The sequence below is a fragment of the Chiloscyllium plagiosum genome, chromosome 18, assembly GCF_004010195.1.
Source record: "Chiloscyllium plagiosum isolate BGI_BamShark_2017 chromosome 18, ASM401019v2, whole genome shotgun sequence".
Classification (NCBI taxonomy): Eukaryota; Metazoa; Chordata; class Chondrichthyes; order Orectolobiformes; family Hemiscylliidae; genus Chiloscyllium; species Chiloscyllium plagiosum.
In genome coordinates, this window is record NC_057727.1 from 7232223 (window position 1) to 7251176 (window position 18954).

An 18954-nucleotide genomic window follows, 5' to 3' on the forward strand; every position below is an offset into this window, starting at 1 on the left:
AGGAATATTCAACATTAGGGATAATTAATATTGGGGATCATTCACACTAGGGATTTCAACATTGGGATCATTAATATTGGGGATCATTAACTCTAGGGATATTCAACATTTGGCAGAATTAACATTAGGGATCATTAACATTGGGGATAAATAATATTAGGAATAATCAACATTGGAGATAATTAAAAGGCTCCAATTTGAGAATGGAGAATTCTTCTTAACATCAAAGGAGAACTTCCTCAAATTAGACTTTGAACTTCAGTACGTCAGAGTTTGTGGAGATTACAGACAAGATCAGCATTTAATGCCTGTGAACTAGGTTCTTGCATAATCTTTCAGAGGGCAGTTAAGAATCAATCACATTGGGATTGCATGTCAGCCACACCAAGTCCAGTCGGCAGATTTCCTTTCCAAAAGGACATTATTGAATTATAGAGTCATAGAATCACAGAGCTGCACAACACAGAAATAGACCCTTCCGTCCAACTGATCCATGCCAACCAGATATTCTAAATTAATCTAGTCCTATTTGTCAGCATTTGGCCCATATCCCTCCAAACCCTCCCTATTCATATACCCATCCAGATGCCTTTTAAATTTTGTAACTGTACTAGCCTCCACCACTTCCTCTGGCAGCTCATTCCATACACGCACCACCCTCTGCGTAAAAAAGTTGTCCCTTAGGTCCCTTTTAAATCTTCTCACTCTCACCCTAAACTTATGCCCTCTAGTTCTGAACTCCCCCACCCAAGGGAAAAGACTTTGTCTAACCTATCCATGCCCCTCATGATTTTATAAACCCCTATAAGGTCACCCCTCAGCCTCCGACGCTCCAGGAAAACAGCCCCAGCCTATTCAGCCTCTCTTTACAGCTTAAATCCTCCAACCCTGGCAACATCCTTTTAAATCTTTTCTGAACCCTTTCAAGTTTCACAATATCCTTCAGATAGGAAGGAGACCAGAATGGCACGCAATATTCTAAAAGTGGCCGAACCAATGTCCTCTACAGACGCAACTCCCATACTCAATGCTCTGACTAGATGGGTTTTTTACAGAAATCATTGATAGCTTCAGAGTTATCTCACTGAGAATATCTTCATTTTCCAGATTTATAAACTGGAAATACTGATTTAAATACTACCAGCAGCTATGGTAGATATGAACCTGTAGTCCCAGAGCACTAGCCTCTGGATTGCTAGCCCAGTGACATTACCATAACAATCCTATCTCCCCAGGTGTGTTGCCAACCCTCTGAGTTTCAAGTTTTAATAATTTATCCTCACATCAAAGGTCAAGGAATCACCAATAAAGACTCAACACCGAGACAAAACATATTCTGGCTTCAGTTTTTCAATTTTCTCTGAAGGTGACACTTATTAATTATAAAGATAATGAAGATCTCTCAAGGCTCATCTATGAAGAACAGTTACTGGAAAATGGTTAGAAATATTGGGCAGATTGACTCAAGGCCTTGAGCATTCACAAAGAGTAACCTAGATGGAAGCAGATGGAGGAGCAGAGGAAGGCCATGTGGCCCATCAAGTCTGCTCCATCATTCAAGGAGATCATGGTTGATCTGATGATTCCTCAACTCCACTTTCCTGCTTTTTCTCAATCACCCTTGTTTCCCTTATTGATTAAAAATCTGTCTATCATAGCTCTTAATATACAGAATAACCCAATCAGCAGGTTTCTGAGAGATTCCACAGATTCACTACCCACTGAGAAGAAATTCCTCCTTATTTCTGTCTTAAATGTGCAAGCCGTAATTGTGAGGTTCTGCCCTCTGTCCCTAGACTCTCCCTCAAGCTTAAACAACCTCTCTGCATTGAACATGTCAAGCCGCCAAAGAACTTTTCAATAAGGTCTCCTCTCATTCTTCCAGGCCCAACCTACTCAGCCTCTCCTCATAAAACAGCTCCTCCATATCTGGTATCAGTCCAAGTGAACCTTCTCTGGACTGTCTCTAATGCCAGTAAATCCTTCCTTAGATAAGGGACCCTAAAACTGTTTGCAGTGTTCCAGTTTTGGTCTGACTCGTACCTTGGATAGATTTAGCACAACTTCCTGTTTTCATACTCCATTCCTTCTGAAATAAATGCCAATATTCTATTTGTCTCCTCTATTACCCAATTGAATTTGGATGATAGTTGCAGGGATTGGAACCAGGTCCAGATAGATCTCACTGACTATGAGACCCTTGATTGGGGCTGCTATCCTGGCCCAATCAGGGAGCCCTGGCTGACAGGCATAAACAAGATATTCTACGTTCTGGCTCTGAGCTAGCTGTTCAGAGCCTACATACAATGCACATGTAAACAAAGGGTGCCTTGGTGATGGGATACCCCCTGCCTCCTTGTAGTTGTTTCACTAATACTTTAGCATGCCTGGATGAGGACACCAATATCCCCTTGTTCTGTAGCTTTCTGCAGTCCTTCTCCATTTAAATAATAATCAGCTCCTATATTCATCTCAGAACCTCACCGTTTCCCACATCATATTCCAGATGCCAAGTTTCTGCCCACTAACTTAACCTGTCTATAACTCTCTGTAGACTCTTTAATCTATCTATAACCCTCTGTAGATTCTTTGTCTCAACCATACCACTTGCCTTCCCAATGTAAACTTGGTGACAAATATTCAATTCCCTCATTCAAATGAGAACAGAGGACATACTCAGTATGAAAAGGCAGGACAGACCGAAGTAATTTTCTCTCAAAAGAAGACTATTAACAGAGGTCTTTAGGAATAAAAGGGTTTAACAAAATCAGTTAACATTCTGGGGACTTGGGTTTGAATCCCACCATGGCAGATGGGGATATTTTAATTCAACAAAAAAAATCTGGAATTAAGAATCTAATGATGACCATGAAACCATTGTTGTTGTTGGAAAACCCATCTGGTTCACTGATAACCTTCAGGAGGGAAAGAAGTCTGCCATCCTTACCTGGTCTGGACTTCACGTGACTCCAGATCCACAGCAATGTGGTGGACTCTCAATTGCCTTGTAAAATGGCCTCGCAAGCCATTCAGTTGTAGCAACTACTTTAAAGTCTCTTCAAGGGCAAGTAGGGGTGGGTAGTAAATGCTGGTCAGCCAGTGACATCCATATCCCACAAATGAATAAAAAGAAGTTTGTGTAAAAAAAAGGTTTCCATCTCTTTCGGAGACCAAAACTATGAACATAATTTAGCCATTAATAAATCAAACGTGGCCTTGAGAAATTCCTCTTCATATAGACAGTGTGCAAATGTGGGGCTTATTCCCATACAGTGGACAAGGTGAGTTATTTGTTAACAAAAACTGAAAGAATTGCAGGTACTAGAAATCAAAAACAAAAACAAAATTGCTGGAGAAGCTCAGCAGGTCTGGCTGAATCTGTAGAGAGAAAGCAGTGTTAACCTTTGGGGTGGTCTAGTGGCCTCTTCCTCAGAAGTCAGGCCTTTTGTTTTATAAATGCATTCACAGGATTAGAGGGTCATTGGATAGACCAGTATTTGTTGCCCGGAGGTTAGTTAGGAGTCACAACATTGCTGTGGGTCAGGACTCCCATATAGGTCAAACCAGGGAAGGGTATTAGTGAACCAGATGGAATCTCCCCCACAGTCACCATTTACTGAACTTAAGTTTCACCATCTCCATGGTGGGATCCAAACCCAGGTCCCCAGAACATTACCTGGTCCCTGGACGAATAGGCCAGCCATAATACCATGAGGCCATCATCTCTCTGAGGTAGCACTGAGGGGAGGTGACAGATAATTCCATGAGGGAGGAAGTGACAGAAGGTCATGCTAAAAGAAAAACCACACGCTCTGGAAAAACTCACCATCAGCATCTGTGAAGAGTGAAAAATAGAGTTTTTGAAACAAAAATGACACTTCAAAATTATACAGTTTGCGATGGTCACGCTGTTCCTCTCTCCATGGACGTAGCCCGGCCTGTGGAGATTTTCCAGCACTTTTATTCCAGACTCCAAGCACTTGTAGTGTTTTGTTATTATAGAAGGATGTACCAATAGGATTAGATTAAACAGGTTTGGGATGAGGCCCTAGCATCTACCATAAATGCCAACCCAGACCAGTTGGACCGAATGGCCTCTTTCCATGTTGTAAACCCGATGTGACTCAGCGAACGAATCGGAGCCAAGCCACTGCAGGGCTGAAGGTCTTTATATGGCCTACACAGGACCCTCACGATATTGACCAACCCGCTACAACAAAAACAACAGGATACCCACCATCAGCACGGCGCCATGTGACCCTGTATGCCGTTGCCGTAGCAAATCCAACCCAGCTGACTCGAATCCGGGAGCTCTGCGTTTCGATGACGTGAAGGTTCGTCACACGACCCACAAGCGATTCTTGGGAAAGAAAAGGTTGTTTTAAGACAAAGAAACAGCTGATATTTCAAAAGAGCCAAAGGCCATACAGCCCACCAAGCTACTCTTCCCGAATTTTCTATCCGTCTACTCTCTTCAAGTATCAATTGCCTTTAGAACTTGCTTCAGAGAGCCCTTTGTCAAATTTCTCACTCTGGTTAATGTTAATGCACATGGTCAACAGGGACTCTATTGAACCAAACCCAACTGAATTCCCTTGGTAGTTCTGAGAAGATTCATCCATCGGTCTGGTCAGATTTGAATCCTCACCTTGAAGGTAAATGATCCTCTGCTAATTTCACACACCCATACCCATGGCCCTGGCACTGACTTCAATGAATGGGAAGGGGGTGGTATTAGCTCTTGATGAGATTGAAGACTTTTCACAATCAGAGCTCCAACCAAACTCAATGGGACCTTCATACCACCATCCCTTGTGACCAAACAGCTTCAGCGGAAATGGGATGGCAAGAAACTTTGCAGTTTGCTCTCAAAAAATCAGAAACAAACACCGCACAGCCCATGGTGTTGCGGTACTGGATTTGGTGAGACCATACATAGTTAACTTCTTACTTAGGTCATTGCACTACTGGAATGCGACATGTAATTGTAGTCTCCCTCCTTTCGGAAGGATGTTGAAAGGTTCAGAAAAGATTTACAAGAATGGAGAGTTTGAGCTATAGGGACAGGTTGAATAGGCTGGGGCTGTTATCCCTAGAGCATTGGAGGCTGAGGGGTGAGCTTACAGATGTTTATGAAATCATGAGGGGCATGGAGGGGGTAAATAGATAAAGTCTCTTCCCTGGGGTGGGGGAGTCCAGAACTAGAGGGCAAAGCTTCAAGGTGAGAGGGGAAAGATTAAAAGGGACCTAAGGAACAATGTTTTCATGCAGAGAGTGGTGAGTGTATGGAATGAACTTCCAAAGACAGTGGTGGAGGCTGATACAGTTATAACATTTAAAAGGTATCTGGATGGGTATATGAATAGGAAGGGTTTAGAGGGATATGGGCCAAATGCTGGCAAATGTGACAAAGACTTATTTAGGATGTCTGGTTGGCTTGGATGAGTTGGATGGAAGGGTCTGTTACCATACTGTACAGCTCTATGACTCTATATGATCAGGTCTACACTCACAGCAGTTTCTATTGTATTCATTCATGAGATGTGCGTCCTATAGTGTCTCATCCCCAATTATCTCATACTTCCTCTTGCCTGTGTCGTAGGGACTCCTGCAATGCTGTTCGAAACAGACTTCTTGGATTTTTATCCACTGACAGTGAAGGAACAGTAATGTATCGGCACGAGCTTGGAAGGCCGAAGGGCCTATTCCTGTGCTGTATTGTTCTTTGTTTCTTATTTGCAACTCAGGATGTGAGTTGCTGGAAGGGGAACTTGCAAGGAGTGGGTGTTCGAGTGTATCTGCTGCCCTTGCCCTTCTAGATGGTAGAGGTGGCAAGTGCTGCTAAATGATCCTAGGTAAGTGGACATCAACAGGCTTGACTGAACATAGCTACGTACTGGGAATAGTAAAAAAGGATGTGGTTGGAACCTGACAAATTTGAGTCCCAGCTCCATGCGATCCCATTAAAGCTCCTTCTGCACATGCTCAGTAGCTATTCTTAGCGTAAAACTATACATAAACCTTTACTCTTCAATTGAAGAGAAGAGATACCTGCATTGGATACAGTTCTGAAAAGATCTACTGGAATGAGGAAAAATTAAGTACACTGGGGTTTGGCAGAATGAAAGATGATCATAATGCCAAACAACTTGACATTTTTAAAAAACTATTGGTTCAGGGGATGTACTGACACTGGCAAGTCCAGCACACATTCCCCACCCTTAGTTACTCCTTGTGGTTTGCTACAGCTTTCAGACGGAAATTAACAGTCGATGCTATTACTGTTGGTCTGGAGTCACATGTAGGTCAGGTAAGATTTCTTTCCCTAAAGGACATTAGTGAACTAGATGAGTTTTTAATGGTAATCAATGATAGTCCAATTTTAGCAATAGTGACCATGAAACTATCTGTTGTAGTGGGATTTGAACCAACGTTCTCAGAGCAATGGTGTGGAACTCTGGATTATTAGTCCAACCTGACCTGACCAGACCCCACCTACTGTTGCTCGTAAATCTAGAACTCAGGAGCACAGTTTCGAAACAATCCCAAGTGAGACAATGGGGAGAATTTCCAAGGTGAGACAGAGAATTTCTTCTCTCAGCAGTCTTCGGAATTCCCTGGAATTTCAATTCTTTGGAAAAATGTCCTTAGCCAATCTCAATGCCAGGAAGCTGGAAGGAGGGGGATTTGGGGCCAGGGTTACTAATGAGGAAGGGGTTTTAACTGCATTTTGGGGGAGGGGGTGATCACATCTCCAATACTCCATGCAAAAATGCCAATCCCTCCTAACAGAAATGATGCAAACTGTCAGGCTCTATCAGAAAAGGTGGTGGGAAACGATTCCATTAATGATTTCAAAAAGGATTGTGGACAAGGAGCTTACAGGGCAGTGGACAGAAAGCAGAAACTTGAAACAAAGTGCTTTGTTCTTTGAAAGAGCTAGCACTGGAGTAGTGGACCAAACAGTGTCTTGCTTTATGCTTAATGTCTGTAATTTCCATGACGATATCTCCACAGAGATTGGAGACCAATATACGTCACCCCAAGCAGCTCTTCAACCCTTCAGGCCTGGCCCTGATGTATCACCCATGGAGGTAGTTAGACACTCACCAGTTCTCGCAGTGACGGTGGCGAGAGGCCCCTGTCTGTTTCCCACCATTGCCGAAACTCCAATCACGTACACTGAATTCGGCTGCAAGCGTTCCACATCAAATACATTTGTGGAACTACTCAGCACTTGGCTCTCCTCAGTTCCTGATGTCAACAATGGATAAACGAAATGTTAATCATTCATTATTGAATCACAAAGTCCCTACCGTATGGAAGCAAGCCATTTGGCCCATTGAGTCCACACTGACCCAATCCCCTACCCCAGTGACCCTACATTCCCCATAGCTAATCCACCTATCCTATGCATCCCTGGATACTACAGGCCATTTCCCATAGCCAATCTATCTAATTTAAAAATTCCTGGACACTATTAGGCAATTTCCCATGGCCAATCCACCTAACGAGCACATCTTTGGACTGTGGGAGGAAACCCACGCAGACATATGGAGGACGTAGCAACTCTTCCAGATGTGGGCAGCATGGTGGCACTGTTGCCTCACAGCATCGGGGTCCCAGGTTCAATGCCAGCTTTGGGTGACTGTCTGTATGGACTTCCTCCAGGTGCTCGGGTTTTCTCCCGCAGGCCAGGTGAATTGGCCATGCTAAATTGCCCATAGTGATAGGTACATTATTCAGAGGGAAATGGGTCTGGGTGGATTACTCTGCGGAGGATCGGTGATGGGCCAAATGGCCTGTTTCCACACCATAGGGAATCTAATCTAATCCACATAGGTGAGGTTGGAAATGAACCCAGGTCCATGGCACTGCGAGGCAGCAGTGCTAACCACTGAGCCACCCTGCCGTCATTAATTAAATGCTAATTATTTATTCATAGGATGCTGGCATCACCAGCTAGGTCAGCATTTATTATAACTCCCCAGAGGGCTTTTAAGAGTCAACCACATTGCTGTGGGTCTGGAGTCACATGGAGGCTAGACCCGATATGGATGGCAGATTCCTTCCTTAAAGGACATTGGTGAACCAGACGGGTTTTTCACAGACACCATTAATTCTTAATTCTAGATTTTTAAAGATTGAATTCAAACTCTGCTATCTTTCATCGTGGGATTTGAACCCAGGTCCCCAGAACATCACCTGGGACTCTGGATTAAATAATCTCGTGACAATACCAATAGGCCATCAGCTCTGGAATAAAAATGTCGATGTATCACAGCAATTTGCAGCAGCTCAGGACCTCCCAGAACACATCACAGGCATTATCTCTTCAAAGTCATCAATCCCACAAAATGGGTCAGCCAATTTTGAACTGAGGTGGGGAGCAATCTCTTTATTCAGACGAGTGTGAATTCTTTAATATGTGATGAGGGTGTCACTGGGAAGGTTATCCATTTGTTGCTGGCCCTAATTGCCCTAGGAAGTGGCTTGCTAAGGCCTTTTCAGAGGGCAGGCAGTTAAACGTCAGCAAATCAGTGACCATACAAATGTAAAGCAAGAGTAGACCACTCAGCCCCTCGACTCTGCTATGCCATCCAACAAGAGCATGGCTCATCAGACTGGCCCATATTACTGATTATCCACCATAACCTTTCAACCCCTTGCCTGTCAGGAACCTAACAACCTTTGCCTTAAAAATATTGACAGCAAACAATTATTAACAAAAGTAAAATGTACCCAGGTGGGTAGATTATCTCCCAACCTGAATGAAAGACTTTCATTTATATAGTGCCTCCAAGTGAAATGGCGTTACAAAGTGTGGTCATTGACGGAAGATAGGAACTGTGGCAGCTGACAGGCACACAGCGAGATCCCACAGGTGGAGCTGACAGAATGGTCAGGTTGTCGGCTTTAGTGATGTTGGTTGAACAATTGAAAAATTGGTCTCCACACCACAGAAATCTACCCACCAGCCCCGCACCCTCCCCCACACCCTGTTCTTCTTCAAAGACCATTCCATGCCATCTTCCCAAAAGGGTAAAATGGCCCACTGTTTACCATCGTATCTGCAAATAGCACCAACATCATGCCCTCAACACCAGCACCAACCTGAGCCACATTTAACAAGTCAAACCTTGAAGGTGGCGCCAAATATTGGCATGAAGGCTACATTCACGTAGCGCCTATCAGGGGCAGGAATACCTCCTTAAAGCTGTCTGAAGGTGAGGGAACCTACCGTCAGCACGCTTCCACGTGACCTTGTATGCTGTTGCCTGGGGCATCCCTCGCCAGGTTATTCGAATAAGATTACTCCGAGTCTCAAGGGCACGGAGCTCTGTCACACGCTCAATGGCTGTAGCTTAGGTTGTGCAGGTTGGAGAGAAAAGCAAAGATATTTGAAAGATTCACTCACTGAGCAAGTGTACTATTCAGCCAAATGGTACCAAGATGATGGACTCTGAGTCCTTTTATTCATTCATCGAATGTGTGCGTTACTACTTAGGCAAAATAAATATTCAGGAGAAGTTCTGTTATACAGTCAGATATTGTGATTTGAATTTTAAAGGTACCTTAACTGTGTTATTAAGGTTAACAATACAGGGCGGCACAGTGGTTAGCACTTTTGCCTCACAGCACCAGAGACCCGGGTTCAACTCCCCCCTCAGGTGACTGTGTGGAGTTTGCACATTCTCCCCGTGTCTGCGTGGGTTTCCTCCGGGTGCTCCGGTTTCCTCCCACAGTCCAAAAATGTGCAGGTTAGGTGAATTGGCCATGCTAAATTGCCCATAGCGGTAGGTGAAGGGGTGAAATGTAGGGGAATGGGTCTGGATGAGTTGCGCTTTGGCGGGGTCGGTGTGGGCTTGTTGGGCCGAAGGGCCTGTTTCCACACTGTAAGTAATCTAATCTCAAAGACACACACAGCTGAAAAGCATTGATAGATTGAGTACCCTGAGCACATATAAAGACAGGAGAAAGTGAGGACTGCAGATGCTGGAGATCAGAGCTGAAAATGTGTTGCTGGGTTAGGAAGGTGGTGCTGAGTTCGAGGGTTGGGATTGAGACAAGGTGGGGGGAGGGGAAATGAGGAAACACATATAAAGACAGACTGTCTATTTTGATTTAATCCCTGCCCTCCCCTTCACTGTTTGATCACACAGCATTGCCCTTTGATGTGAAGGGCTCTGCTTGTCACTGGCCACTCGGTTGTTTCCTTTCTTCCTGGTGGTGGAAACTGAATAAAGATTCATGCACCTTGTGTCTCTCACTGTGTCTCACACCTGCACACACACAACATGGGTGCTGGGGAAAAAATAAGTACTACCACAGTTAGGTGGTAGTGTGGGAAAAAAAAGATTAAAAAACTGGAGTGTCAGAGGTTTTGTTCACTCTGAGGAAAAAAATAAAGACAGACTGCAGGGTTTGGGTAGCTCAGTTGGCTACAGCATGCTGCAGAATGATGTCAACAGTATGCATTCAATCCCCTATATTGGCTGTCATAGTTGACAGAGTCCTCCCTCCTTACCTTGGTCCATTTTTGACAAAGCATGTGGCCCTCCAAGCTGTACAAACACCTGTCTCCCTCAAGTGGCCATGGTCCTTTGTATATTATAGGTAATTACCGAATGTGCAGGGCTTTCACAGCTGATTGGTTCTGAAGTGCATAACAGCCTCAAAGCTTTTACTGCCAATTTGCAAAGTTTATTTTTGTTCTCGTTGCCTTTTAAGAGACTGGTCATTTGGCATTTAGTTAGTTTGGTTTAATCGGTGCCCAAAGGACAAAACATTCTCCCCTTCCAACTCAGTTTTGATTTAGCCCCTTCCCGCTCTCCCTTCCCTTTGATGGTCTGTATTGCCCTTATTGCGTGTCAATTAATCAGTTGGGTGATGTACTGGTGGAGCGAAATAGATAAAACAAAGTACAGTGGATGATTGGTGATGGGGAAAAAGTGTTCAGTTGTGTGTAAGACAATAAAGACAGAATTCTGAAAAGGGAACATGTCATGTCTATGCTTGAGGTCAGAGTCATAGAGATGTACAGAAATAGACCCTTCGGTCCAACTTGTCCATGCTGACTAGATATCCCAATCTAGTCCCACTTGCCAGCACCCAGCCCATATCCCTCCAAGCTCTTCCTATTCATATACCCATCCAGATGCCTTTTAAATGTTGCAATTGTACCAGCCTCCACCACTTCCTCTGGCAGCTTGTTCCATACACGTACCACCCTCTGCATGAATAGGTTGCCTCTTAGGTCTCTTTTATATCTTTCCCCTCTCACCCTAAACCTATGCCCTCTGGTTCTGGACTCCCCGACCCCAGGGAAAAGACTTTGTCTATTTATCCTATACATGCCCCTCATGATTTTACAATCTCAGCAAGCCATCTATATTTACACACAGGGTTTTGTTCTATGTGGGCAAGAAGTATCCTTGGGAAAAGGGTTATGGAGGTTACCAATCGCTGCCTCATTGCCCATGGCAACACACCGGCCAATCGGAGTTCACGTCCCTGGTGTAAGGTTAATCAGCTACCAAAGACTGACAGTTCCTGCGGAAACTCCACGCCAACTATAGTCCAAGCAATCAGCACCCTTTCTCATGCCGTATAAATCACTGTTCCCTTTCCAAAATTGGTTTTGTTGTGTTTCAGAGTTGAGTGTGGTGCTGGAAAAGCACAGCAGGTCAGGCAGCATCTGAGAAGCAGGAGAATCAACGTTTCAGGCATAAGTCCTTCATCAGGAAATCCTGATGAAGGGCTCTTGCCCAAAACGTTGATTCTCCTGCTTCTCGGATGCTGCCTGACCTGCTGTGCATTTCCAGCACCATATTCTCAACTCTGATCTCCAGCATCTGCAGTCCTCACTTTCTCCTTTCTTGTGTTTCAGTCCTGATGAGGGCAAGCTGGAAAGCTTTGACTTGGTGACCCCTTTTAGCAATGGGACTAGTTCCAATAAGTTCCAAGTTTGCAATAGGCACCGTCGCTCCTCTTTTCTCTGTCAACTCCATAATGTTATGGTGAACACAGTCGCAATAATTATTATGGATTTCCTGATATATTCATCCTGAGCAATGAACAATTCCTTCTTTAAAAAGACATTGAGAATTACTGTTAAGTATATAATTAACATCACCTCACTAGTGCCATGTTAAATACAAACTTCACACTGAAATGTTTCCATGCTGCAATTATCAATGCAATAAGCAATAATCATTTTGCAATATCTAAACCACAGTCTATTTAATCACAGATCTTCAGTGTGTGTGTGTCTGTGTATGCAGGACTTCAGTAAGGTTCAGCACTGTGAAAAATGATTGATCTAGTGCACTTAAATCTACAGCTGAAAGGCTACTGTTTCAGATTCAGATTGAGGATTGCAAGCAACATGTTTCAGACAGTCAATGGTCCATAATTTGTTGATTTAGTGCAGTGTTGTGTACCTGTAGTCAGACAGCATTTGATGATTGAATCATTCATCAGTAAGAACTTGGGTGGTGGGGCAGCAGTGTTAGTGTAACAGGTGGACTTTGATACTCCACAGTGCGTGGGGAGACATTAAGTCTGACTGCACACATGGAAGGACCTAAACCTCTGGTGTGTTAATGCCACATGGACGTACGCGGGAGCGACGCGTTGTGAGCCTCACTGTAATGCATCCAGTGATTTGTCAGTGTCAATCAGACAACATAGCACAAGTTCAACACAGGCAAAATACTGTGGATGCTGGAAATCCGAAACACAGAGCAACTTGTTCGCCAACCTTTGAACTTGTGTAGGCTAATGTGGGGCAGGGGAGTCAAATGGCAGGGGGGTGGTGAGGTGGAGGGTGTGCAGGAGCTAGTGCAGGGACTCGTCAGCGTTAATGTGACCTCGTTCTGCCTCTGCAGAAAGTACATCAGCAGGATCTCCCTCTCATTACCACCTTTTGAAGGGTAGGTAGGGAGGGTCAATAATTGCTGGCCAGGCCCCAGGTCCCATGAGGGAACAAAAGGAAGGATGGTGTGAAGTGTTAAAAGGATTCCACGGGGCTGATTAATAGCCTGACTAAAGCTCTGGAATAGCCCTTATATTGTGGCACAGATTCTAGATCAAACAGGCCAGTCAGACAATGCCATGGTATCACAACAACAGACATTCCACTCTGACAGTACTCGCTCCTTGCCTTCAGTCACTCTCTCTCTGTGTCAGTTCTAATTGTTTGTAACATATACTAAGCCCTGTACCCAGACTATATGTGTCTGTCAGTGACATTGCGGCTCTGTAAATAGTTAGCACTGTGCAACTTTAGAGGTTGACAGACAATCCTGACTCAGAACATTAACACTGTTTCTCCACAGATGCTGCCAGACCTGCAGAGTTCCTCCAGCAATTTCTGTGCCTGTTTCCGATTTCTAGCCTCCCCAGTGTTTTGCCTTTAAATTGTAGGTACCTGACTCAAGGAAAGCCTGACTACCTGTGATAACCATAATGTAGACGGTAGAGAAACACCACAAACAGCCGCTATCATTTTCCATAGCCATCACCCCTGAAGTGGGACTTGAGCCCAAGACCGTCCAATGGATAAGCTGGAGTATTAGCAAATGAGCCACCTGGGCTCCAGGAGAACAATACACAACAGATATACATGCAACTACCTCCTGAGGTCTCCTTTAAGGACCATTAGTTAAAGCCTAGGAACATGATACTCTGAGTTCAGGCACAGCATGTTGTCAACATGGTTTATGTGAGGGGGCTGGGGCTCTTAGTGTTGGAATGATACTGCAGGTGGACATAAAGAGAATGAGGTCAGCTTTATAACTTCCAAATTGCTGACCCAGAGCAGCGCCTTACCCCAGAGTGCTGTGCAATTCTTTGATTTTGCGATTAGTGCCTGTGGGAGAGGCCCAGGCAAATCCAAAGACTGCCCGAATGCCTGCTCAAACTGGTCTCGCTTTCCAACCACCTTGACAACATTCTGCCCACTGGGGAAGACAGAGCAAATGGGGTCAGAGCTCACACTCCTACGGGGGAATCCCCTCAGAGCGATGGCTGTTTACTCCCAGTACTCTGGCCGCTGTGCAGGGATTCAGAAAACATCAAACCTGCCCATCACCTCACAGTGTGTTATTTCACAGCTGAACACACAGACAAAGGGAAGGTGACATGTTTGAGGAGGGGCAGTAACACTGGTCAAAGTGAAACCATGTCCCTTATGGAGAGATACAAAGAGACATGGACTGTCTCCCGTAGACACCACAACTGCCAGTCAGAAAGAAACACGGATGTTTCTAATTGCGGAGGGGTACTGGCAGACCCCAATGGCATTTTTTAAATTCATTTGTGGGCATTACTTTTGCCCGTCCCAAGTTGGCCCTTGAGAAGGTAGAGGTAAGTTGCCTTCTTGAACCACTGCAGTCCACGTGCTCTAGATTGACCCACAATGCCCTTAGGGAGGGAATTCCAGGATTTTGACCAAGTGACAGTCAAGGAATGGTGATATATTTCCAAGTCAGGATGGTGTGTGGTTTGGTGGGAAATTTGAAAGTGGTGGTGTTCCCATGTATCTGCTGCCATACAGTCATACAGCACGGAAACAGACCCTTTGGTCTAACCAGTCCATGCCGACCATTATCCCAAACTAAACTGGTCCCACCTGCCTGTGTTTGGCCCATATCCCTCCAAACCTTTCCTATTCACGTACCTATCCAAATGTCTTTTAAACATTGTAATTGTACACACATTCAGCAGTTCCTCAGGAAGTTCAGTCCACATACGAACCACAATCTGTAAAACAATTTGCCTCGCATGTCTTTTTTAAATCTCTCTCCTCTCACCTTAAAAATGTGCCCCGAATCATGAAATCCCTCATCTTAGGGCAACGACAACTACCATTAACTCTATCAATACCTCTCATGTTTTATGAACTTCTCTCAACCTCCCATGATTCAGTGAGAAAAGTCCCAGCCTATCCGGCCTTTCTTTATAACTCAATACCCGACAACATCCTGGGAAATCTGTTCTGAACCCTTTCCAGCTTAGTAATATCCTTTCTATTATGTGGCGACCCAGTACTCCACAGAATTCCAGAAGCGGCCTCACCAATGTTCTGTACAACCTCAACATGACTTTCCAACTCCTACACTCAAAGGACTGAGCAATGAAAGCAAGCGTACTAAACGCCTTCTTAACTACCCTCTCTATATGCAACGCAAACTTCAAAGAATTATGTACCTGAACCCCCTACGTCCCTCTGTTCTTCAACACTACCCAGGTCCCTACCATTAACTGTGTAAGCCCAAAATGCAATTTCTTGCATTTATCCAGATTGAACTCCATCTGCCATTCTTCAGCCCATTGACCCCCATTTGATCACGATCTCTTTGTAATCTTGGAAAATCTTCTTCACTGTCTACTATACCACCAATTTTGGTATCACCTGCAAGCTTACTACATTCTCATCCATTTATTTAAATGGCAAACTAAACCAGCACTGATCCCTGTGGAATACTGCTAGTGATAGGTCTCCAGTTCAAAAAGCAACCCTCCACCACCACTCTCTGTCTCCTACCATTAAGCCAATTATGTATCCAATTGGCAAGCTCACCCTGAATCCCATGTGACCTAACTCTACCCTTGTTCTTCTCGATGGAAGGGCCATGGGTGCTGTCTGAGGATCTTTGGTGAATTTCTGCAGTGCATCTTGTAGATAGTACACACTGCTGCTACTAATGTTGAGCATCTATAGGGTTTCATTGTGAAATAAGGAAGATGCACTTCAATCGTCTTGGCAAATGCTGCTCCATTTCTGTAATTTCCTGTTTAGTTCAGACATCCTCAGACGTAGTAGTCATTTTATTAATGGCTGTAAGACAAACAGCTGAGGGAATCACGCAAGGGCTCAAGGCCAAACCCTCCTTCTCTGACAGAGCAACCTGGCCTTACTCAAGATAAAAAGACTACATTATAATCCTGATTCCCCAACTACAAGAAGCAATGGAAATACAAAGAGATCAACTTGGATGATTTTTTCATTCACGGGATGTAGGCATTGTTAGCTGGCCAGTATTCATCCCTAATTATCCTTCAGAAGGTGGTGGTGAGCTGCCTTCTTGAATCACTGCAATCCATTTGTACCCCACAATGCTATTCAGGAAGGAATTCCAGGATTTTGATTGAACAACAAGGGAAGGAATGGTGACATATTTTCAAGTCAGGATGGTGGGTGACTTAGAGAGGAACCTGTAAGCGGTGGTGTTCCTAAGTACCTGCTGTCCTTGTCCTACTGGATGGAATTGGCCATGGGTTTGGAAGGCGCTGTCTAAAGATCTTTGGTGAGTTGCTGCAGTTTGGTATCAAACTGTTGCTAACCTGATGGATGGAGTGAATGTTGAATGTGCTAGATGGTTTGACAATCAAGCTTCTTGAGTGTTGTTGGAGCTGGACCCATCCAGGCAATTGGGGAGCATTCCATCACACTCCTGAATTGTGTCTTGTAGATGGTGGACAGATTTGGGGAGACAGGTGGTGAGTTACTTGCCATAGGATTCCTAACCTCTGACCAGCGTTTGTGGCCAATAGGGCTATTCTATTTCTGGTCAATGGTAACCCTGGGGTGTTGGTACTGGGGGATCCAGTGATGGATTGAATGTAAAGGTGTGATGGTTAGATTCCCTCTTGTTGGAAATGAAAGTTGCCTAGCCTGAATGTTATTTGCCCAAGCACGCTTAAGAAGAGCAAGCTCAGTGTTAACACAGTTTCAATCCATCGCTTACCTGCTTGAACCACAATGCTGACAGGATTTCCTTCTCTGCCTCCAGAAAGTGGCGACACGTTAATGTAATAGGTTCCCCCTTGTTGCACTCGGTCAATGTCAAATATTGTTGTGTCATGTGACACAATTCTGGTTACCTCATATCCTGAGCAGGAAAAGACCAGGTTAAATGTAAAGACCAAGTTATATGTAAGGACTAGGTTATATTTGGGCACAATTTCAAAATGATCAGGGCACACAAAACCTGGAACGACCATCAACTATGAGATGGACAGTGTGTACCTTCGGAAGATGCAGGATGTGACAGACGAAGGTTAAGGCAGAGATGTGTAAAGTGATACATGTTGACTGGATAAATAAGAACAAAAGAAGTTCAGCTCTGTAAAGCCTTGAAGACTGGAAATGCTAACTTTGTTTCTCTCTTCTCAGCTGCTGCCAAAGCTGCTGAGGTTCTACAGCACTTTATGTTTGTTACAGATTTCCAGCATATTTTGCTTTCATTAAAAAAAACAGGTATGATTCAGAGACGGGTGCAGGATCAGAGACATTTGGAAGAACATGTACCATTTGTACATACTCCCCAAAATCTTTGCTGGTGGGAGGGCAGGTTGAGGAAGTGACGAACAAAACATTGTGGATCCTGGGCTTTAGAGGGCTGGAGCACACAGGCAAGCGACTTGTGTTAAATCTGTATGAATTGCTGGTTCCCATCTATCTGCTACCCTTGTCCTTCTAGCTAATAAAGGTCAAAGGAGCCTTGGTGAGTTACTGCAATGTGCATCTTGTAGATGGTACACATTGCTAATACTGGGTGATAATGGTGAAGGCAGTAAATGTTGAAGGTATTGGATGAGATGCAAATCAAGTGGGCTGCTCTATCCTGGATGGTGTTGAGCTGCTTGAGTGTTGTTGGAGCTGCACTCATCCAGGCAAGTGGGGAGTATTCCATCCCACTCCTGACTTCCACCTTGTAGATGGTGGACAGGCTTTGGGGAGTCAGGAGGTGTAGTGATTGGAGCCAGGTGGATCTTGTTAATTATGAGGTCCTTGACAGGGGTTGTTAACCTGGGCCAATCAGGAATGCCCTAGCTGACAAATATAACCAGGGGATTGGGCACATGGGTGTCTTTTCTAGAATGTTAATAAAGTTATTTTAAGTTGGTGCTTTTCCCTATGTGTTGCACCTGCACACACCCAAACATAAGTGCTGATGAATATGAGCACTACTGCTGTAGTGTGGGAGGGAAACAAAAAAACATTTTTTAAAAAACCAGGAGATGAGAATCTCCTCAGCTGAGGACTGACTCTGAACTGGCTGGCCACAGTCAGTGTACAGTGTACAAGTGAATAAAGGGTGACTTGGTGATGGGATACTGGCCTTGGTGCAGTTATTTCAGGCGACAAGTTACTTACTGCAGGATTTCTAACCTCTGACCTGCTCTTGTAGCCACAGCATTTACACGGCTGGTTTAGTTCAGTTTCTGGTCAATGGTAAGCCTGCCCCAGATGTTGCTAGTGGGGGATTCAGTGAGGGGCAACTCAGACAGGGTTATTTTGTTGATGCAATATTATGTTGGCTGTGGTGCAGTTGTAGTTTTATGTACTATACCCTCGAAACATACCTGTTTGATCTCTCCAGACAATTTTATAAGCTGTTGCTCCTGGTATTGCAGTCCAGCTGATCCGAATCCGGCCTCCTGTTGTATCCACTGCTCTCAGATAAAAAAAATAAACCGCAAGCACCTGCACACAAGTAATTACCCCCACGCAGAGGCAATCCGGCTGTCAGCTGAGTAAGCTTTCTAGGATTTAAGTACTCGAATCAGCAGGAGTTCCCCCGCAGCCCGCCAGCTGTGTAAACATATTAGAGGCACTTGAAAAGTGATTACCTAGAACTCTAGCAATTTCACCACAGGCCGTCGGCTGTGTAGACAGCAAGGGCCCCTTGAGGTAAAAGCTGAAACTTTATTGCTGGAACAGCACAGCAGGTCAGGCAGCATCCAGGGAACAGGAGATTCGACGTTTCGGGCACATGCCCTTCTTCAGGAATGAGCAGAGAGTGTTCAGCAGGAGAAGATAAAAGGTAGGGAGGAGGGACTTGGAGGAGGGGCGTGGGAAATGTGATAGGTGGAAAGAGGTCAAGGTGAAGGTGATAGGTCGGAGTAGGGTGGAGGCGGAGAGGGCAAGAAGAAGACTGCAGG

The 18954-nt window shown here is 44.6% G+C and overlaps 2 protein-coding genes across 2 annotated transcripts in view; both read right to left on the reverse strand.

Moving 5' to 3' along the window:
* LOC122559237 (collagen alpha-1(VII) chain-like) overlaps window positions 1-18686 on the reverse strand; it is a 262907-nt gene extending 244221 nt beyond the window's left edge. Inside the window, exons 1-5 of the mRNA XM_043708618.1 lie at window positions 18376-18686; window positions 16755-16898; window positions 9242-9364; window positions 7111-7254; window positions 4238-4360 (exon numbers count right to left, since the gene is read on the reverse strand). Of these exons, the coding sequence (XP_043564553.1) occupies window positions 4238-4360; window positions 7111-7254; window positions 9242-9287 (313 nt within the window). The 5' untranslated portion in view covers window positions 9288-9364; window positions 16755-16898; window positions 18376-18686. The remainder of the gene's footprint in view (window positions 1-4237; window positions 4361-7110; window positions 7255-9241; window positions 9365-16754; window positions 16899-18375) is intronic.
* The window catches only part of LOC122559238 (collagen alpha-1(VII) chain-like), a 135765-nt gene continuing 132617 nt past the window's right edge, over window positions 15807-18954 (reverse strand). The window contains exons 15-16 of the mRNA XM_043708619.1: window positions 16755-16898; window positions 15807-15844 (exon numbers count right to left, since the gene is read on the reverse strand). Coding sequence (XP_043564554.1) covers window positions 15807-15844; window positions 16755-16898 — 182 coding nt within the window. The remainder of the gene's footprint in view (window positions 15845-16754; window positions 16899-18954) is intronic.